The sequence below is a fragment of the Ipomoea nil genome, unplaced genomic scaffold (genome assembly GCF_001879475.1).
Source record: "Ipomoea nil cultivar Tokyo-kokei standard unplaced genomic scaffold, Asagao_1.1 scaffold0802, whole genome shotgun sequence".
NCBI lineage: Eukaryota > Viridiplantae > Streptophyta > Magnoliopsida > Solanales > Convolvulaceae > Ipomoea > Ipomoea nil.
The window spans coordinates 279,629-286,252 of NW_017617230.1; the positions used below are offsets into that span (position 1 = coordinate 279,629).

The 6,624-nt window shown below is 36.4% G+C and overlaps 1 protein-coding gene across 2 annotated transcripts; it reads left to right on the forward strand.

Annotated features, from left to right (window-relative positions):
• Positions 1-1,229: 1,229 nt before the first annotated feature.
• LOC109177178 (plant UBX domain-containing protein 10-like) lies at positions 1,230-6,106 on the forward strand. 2 transcript variants are annotated; one of them, XM_019326488.1, is made up of 5 exons: positions 1,230-1,975; positions 4,590-4,763; positions 5,255-5,452; positions 5,754-6,027; positions 6,063-6,081. In XM_019326488.1, exons 1-4 carry the CDS (start codon positions 1,394-1,396, stop codon positions 5,979-5,981), a joined length of 1,182 nt encoding a protein of 393 aa, XP_019182033.1. In that variant the 5' UTR covers positions 1,230-1,393; the 3' UTR covers positions 5,982-6,027; positions 6,063-6,081. The 2 variants fall into 2 exon arrangements, with proteins under 2 accessions (XP_019182033.1, XP_019182032.1); XM_019326487.1 differs by having other exon boundaries at positions 1,231-1,975; positions 5,754-6,106.
• The last annotated feature ends 518 nt before the right edge of the window (positions 6,107-6,624 follow it).

Below are 6,624 nucleotides of genomic sequence, written 5' to 3' on the forward strand. Positions count from 1 at the left end.
TTCGCTTCTATATTGTTAGTTGGAGAAATAATGATAATAATGTGAAATTAAAGAAATGTTGTATCATGGAATAACTACTAACATAAAAGCGAATTCGTCACTATCGGTGCAAGCTCACAACAACAGTGTCGCGATCGCTATCCGAGATTAACACATCAACCCCCGTCTCCGTGCATCAGGGATTAGGATTGAAACTTACACGACATTCTCTGAGTTTAAAAAAAAAAAAAAATTGACTAAACTCAAGAATATCTCATTTAAATAATATAGGCCAGACGATTATAACTATTTACCACATAACAAATTTTGGTCACTTACCAACTTGTTTTGAATATTAAATCAAGACTAATCACTAGAATATTAGATAATCAAACCCAAAAAAAAACAATTATTTAATGTATTTTTATCAAAGATAATTGTTATGTCAGGGTTAACATGTCTTTCCTCAAAAAGATCTCTTCTGAAAAGAAAAAAAAAAAAATTATCATGGCAACAATAATTATCACAACCTTTATTTGGTGTCATTTTCAATGTTTCATCCCACCATATGTTGACCAACCAAAGAAAAATAAAAGAATCACAATTATATCAAGGCAACCTGCCAAACACCTTGTGCTCACCTTGTGCTCAGATGACATATAGTGATCTTTTCTATGTGAAATATAATGAGTTCGAGCTTTAGTGGGAGTGTTGTTGATTCCGTGTGCTTCATTAAGTTAAGAAAGTATGTTTAAACAAGTACTACAATGTAATAGCTAGAGTCAGTAGCATTCAAATATATATATATATATATATATATATATAAGGCACCCTCCTAGAAGTCTAGCTTAACAGAAGAGAATGTAATATATTGATAAAAAAAAAATTTAAATAACAATAAAGCCAAAAAAAAAAAAAAGTAGCATCAGATAAAATTCTTGCTTAATTATATTCTCTGCAGTGCTTTGCTTAAAGTCAGATAAAGGAAAAGAATTTCAAAAAAGTGAATATGACAAGCTAAATTGTTGACAAATTTGTCCATCCAAATTTTTTAGATTACTGTACTTCATTGGATTCCTAAATGCCATAGTACAACCTGCACTCATGCTTTCACACAATAATACTATACCAAGCATCAATTTCTTAATTAACTTATACCAAATTAATATTTGTCTCATCTTTTAATACATCATTTACCTTATTATACGCACAAAAAACTCAATCCCTAAAAGCTCAACTCCAATAACATTTAGGGTCATGTTCACCCCCACCCAATCGCCACTGACCATAACATGAAACCAAATGATCAACATCTATACTAGTCCAGAATTAAATGGTAATCAAGTAACTCAAGATCCACCTCAAAACTTCACAATTCTTCAACAATAGATCCCAAAAAGCAACCAAAAAAAAAATGTCCTCTTCTTCTTCTTCATCATCCTCTTTTGGGTGTAGGAGATCAACAATTGTCCGGAGAATGGTGAATCTTCCACGCAACATCTTGGGAGGATTTTCCAGGATGATGGATCAAGGAATGGAGCTAATGAGAACAGGAGGGAGAAGACATCATCAACACTACCCCCTCCCCCACCCCCTCCCACCCCACCCCCCACTGGACTTCCACTATTACGAGCACGATCCAACGGCTCACGACGAGTGGGCATTCTTGAACAGCTTTGAGCGCCAGTATGGGACCCAACACCCCTTCTTCTACGCCTGCAGATTCATGGACGCCCTAAAGATTTGCAGGGATGAACACAAGCTGTTGTTCCTGTACCTTCACTCCCCGGACCACCCCTTCTCGCCTTCTTTCTGCAGAGAGACGCTGTGTTCTGAGGTGGTTGTGCAGTTTCTTGATGCCAATTATGTGTGCTGGGCTGCCCTTGCTGATAGGGCTGAAGGCTTGCAAATGGCTACCACACTTAGAGCCTCTACTTACCCTTTTTGCTGTGTGGTGGCCTCAGCTCCTGGGGACTCCATTGCAGTTTTACAACAGGTAGGTGAATTTTCATTGGTGAAAAATAAAAATTGGAAATTTTCATGTTAATTATCAATTAAACATGTGTTATGATTATTATTCGAGAGAATTGTACTTTTGGCCGTGCCTAACTTATAGGGTAATGGTAGGATTCGTCCATTTAAGTTATATAAAAGATAGAATTTGTAATTCTTGATACGGTACTCAAGCCAAGACCAAGACCCTAACTCCACCACAAAAGCTAGCTCATGAGTGGAGGTTTGGCCCCAACTTAAGTACCACTCCACAATCTCTTGTGGAGCCGATGTGGGATTGTATCATTACCCACCCCTTGAGAAGCCGACGTCCGCGACGGCTTACACTCCAGACTCTTCTCGGCATCCGGTAGCCCTTTTCCCCTTTGGATGGCTTCACTCCGAACCTTATCAAGCACCAGGTAGCCCTTTTCTAGGTCGCTCCCTCCGCTAGGCCGGCACTGGATGAGTGGACGGCTTCACCCTGGATAGCTTTCACTCCGGACTCTTCTCAGTTCCCTTCACCCTGGATAGCTTTCACTCCGAACTCTTCTCGGTTCCCTTTAAACCTTATCAAGCACCGGGTAGCAATTTTCCAGGTAGCCCTTTCCCACCACACTCCGACCTCTCTTGGACCCTTTCCCACCACACTCTGACCTCTCAACAAGAGCATCAAATGATACAGTACTCAAGCCAAGACCCTAACTCCACCACAAAAGCTAGCTCATGAGTGGAGGTTTGGCCCCAACTTAAGTACCACTCCACAATCTCTTGTGGAACTGATGTGGGATCGTATCAAAACCCGCAATCATTATTCGAATGAATGCACGGAGTAAATCCAGTCTTTTGACCCTAGCTAGCAAAGAACCGTAAGGATGTAAACCAATCTAGCTAGGTCATCCATAGCTGACCGATTCAAACCGATAAGACTCATAAAGACATAGGTTTTTCTTGTTGGGGGCAAATTATATCGTGCACCGCGGAGCATAATCGATTATGTGCACCGCGCATCAAAATGACGTCGTTTTGTTTAATGAAAAGAACCGGCATCCGTTTCCCGCCGTTCTGCAAAAAATAAGTCTGATCTGTTATTCAGTTTCATTTTGTATACACTGCAGTTTCGGTTCAACACAACTACAATTTCATTTCGATATAAGTACAATTTCATTCGATATTTATGTTGGGTTACCGTTGGTGAAAACCAAATAATAATCCTACAAAATAAGGATTATTATTTTCTGTAGAAAAAGGAAGGAAAGATGAAGAGATGAGCTCGTATTTGGTGTAGGGTTTTTAGCATGAGTCGAGCGATCACTCTTTCCTTAAAACCTTATTTGTTACCTCCCACAAGTGCTAGGAGCGTTATAGTCTAGGCTTCCCTGAATAAAACTTGCTACGATTCAATGTTTGAGCACCCAAACAAGGAATCCGGCGAACTAGAGCAAGGTTTTGAACACAATTAGGCTAAGAAAGAGTAGAAGTAGAGAGTGTTTTGAAGCTGAAAAAAACGTGTACGTATGTGAGCTTGTTGTGCTTGTGAAATGCTCCTGCCCTACCCCTTCTTATATAGGGCTTGAGGATTAAAAGCTTTTAATTTTGGCATTTAAAGGCACCACTTCAACTCCTGTAACAACCATCAATTGGGTTTTTAATTCAAATTTAAAAATTGAAATTAAAGAAAATTAATTCCATAACAACTGAATTAAAATCACAACAGTCACAACAAGACCTCTATGCTACACAATTCAATAAACTTTAAAAGAGCTCTTGTATAAATAGTTGGGCAAATCCTCTTCTCAAACCAATGTGGGACAAAAACTTCACTTTTTCCCTTCATTTTTCAACTAAAATGGGTCTACTTTGAGAATCAATATCTCATTCACCCATTATCCGTTTTGAGTGTACAATATATCAATCTCTTCCTCTCACTACAAAGAACCCGAATCCACTTTGACCCAACCCAAATCGGAAATGGACCCCACTGATAATTGTACCACAAAATAGCCACTTAACATGTCATTTTAAGCTATTTTTTTCAACAATTTGTAGATTCAAATATTTGAAAATGTTATTTAATTTTATTTTATATACACTATAGTTTTATTAAAACACAACTACATAATCATTTTGATATAATTACAGCTTCATTGTATAATATACACTCAAATATGTGAAATGTTATTCAGTTTCATTTATATACACAGCAGTTTCATTTCACCACAACTACAGTATCATTTTGATACAACTGCAGTTTCATTTGATAATATAAAAATAATATGTGAGACAGTGTCGGTTTAGATATACTAGTGTTAGTTGGTAATTAACATACAAAAAAATGCGCGCTCCGTTAAAACTAACGGTGATAGAAACGGCGCCGTTTTGACCGCGGTGCATGTGCACCGCGGTCCACGATATAATGACTGCTTGTTCGGAGTTAAACTTATAACTTTGTAGTTATCAAGTCAACAACCTAACAATTTGGCTGGTTATCCTTGTGTTATGATTATTATTAGTTATAGATATAGATGATTCAATACCTTTTACCTTATTTAATTAGGTTTTTGAAAATTAACATGTGACCTTCAAATTTAACAATATTTTGAGTGATTGGATAACAGATGGAAGGTCCAGTGTCAGCAGCAGAGCTGGTGGAGATACTACAGAGGACAATTGAAGAACAAGGGGTGGCCTTTGGCAGTGCAGTGGCTAAGGACCAAGAAAAACTATGGGCAGATCGACGGCTGAGGGAAGAGCAAGATGTTGCTTACATCACTTCACTACAAATAGATCAGGTCCGTCCATTTTCATCAATTTTAAGTGTTACATTCCATTAGAGCATCCCCATTAGTAACTTTTAGGTGATTTTTTGTGGAGCCAAGTACGATGAAAAAAAGATAGAAATTTGAGATCTCTTTAGAAGTATTTATTTTTTTTATGGACTTCTGGATCCCAATAAAATGTTAAAAAATTCAAACCAATGACACTGATGCATGTTAGGAGCATAGAAGTGCCCAACCGAGCACCACCAACCGAGCTTCTTCTTCTTTTTTTTTTTTTTTTTTTTTTTTTTGAATAGTATTAACTTTATTACAAAGTAGTAAGGTAATATTTGTTCTATACTTTCTCAAACTGTTGAAGATCAAAGAGTTAATATCGATCCTGTGACCTTCCCTCAATAGGAGTCACAGAGGTGTCATCTGAGTACAAAATGCTTAGCTACCACCAACCTAGCTAGGAGGCTAATTAAAAGTTTCTTTTTTATTTTTGGTCACTACTTTGTCAGGAGAAAGAAAAACTGAGTAGAGAGTCTGAACAAAATGTTCCAAAACAACAAACTCCAACAAGCAGTGGAAGACCTAAACATATTTCCTCCTCACAAACTCATCAGCGCAATAAGGTATTAAAAGAAGGTATTGGTTTTGGCAAAGGAAACTCACAGAGGAATGGCGCAAATGGAGCGAAAAGTGCCGAAATCATTCAGGTAAAAGTGCAACTTAAAAATCAATATTATTTTTTAGTTCTTTTTTTGTCAAACTGTGTTTACACTCATGTACCTTATCAGCGGCTGTGTGGGAATTTTGTCAAAAGTAGGCAAATTCTTTGTGCACACCAACATTTGAGTATGTCCGTTGAGCCATTTAAATCATCCCAAATGTTCTGTCTGGTCAAGATGTGATGATCCCTTGGGGTCGGGGATTCAATCTTTTTGGGAGAAGAATAAATAGCCTTATAATATATCTTCATTTAAATTTTTACCAATTTTACAATTGTCCACTGTCCAGATACAAATTCGGTTTCCAAATGGAGAGAGGAAAGAGCAAAGCTTCTTATCAACAGATAAGATCCAAGCAATTTATAGGTATATTGATTCACTAGGCATGCCAGGAGTTGAGAATTACAGATTGATATCAAACTTCCCCAGAAAGGTGTATGGTGTGGATCAAATGGCAATGACCGTTAAAGATGCTGGGCTACATCCAAAAGCAAGTCTTTTCTTGGAGCTTATTTGAAATTAATTTTTGTACATCTAATTAATTAGCTCCATCAAACAAATACAAAAAAACCATCTCCTATTGCTAATTAATTAACTTCTAATTGCAATTATAGTTGAAATATGAATCATATATTGGTGATTTGGTGGAAATGAGCACTCAATGAAATTCCGTATGAAAATATAAAAGTTGAGCCATCACTACTTGTAACCAAATTAAACATTCACTTCAAAGTGACAAATCCCTTGTACGCACCGATATTTGATATGTCTGTTGAGTTATTTAGTCACCATAATTTATATTTTCCCAAATGCCTGATTGGGCAGGATATGAAGGGCCTTTGAGGTTGAAAATTCAACCTTTAGGGAGAGAAAAGAATAAACATTCACTTATAAATAAAATACAATTTTTATGGTGAAATATTCATATAGGCACATGGTTTACTTTAAAGATTCTTTTGGTTTTAGCTAAAATTCCAACTTAACTCTTACGTTTTACTAGTATTTTGTATGCGCGATTCACAATATTAATACTCAATGTTAAAATGTTAATTATATTAAAATATTTTTTAAAATAATAATATATAATTTTTTTAAAAAAAATTATAGTTGTAAAATTCATATTATATTACAAGTATAGTTATAATTTGAATAATAATCAT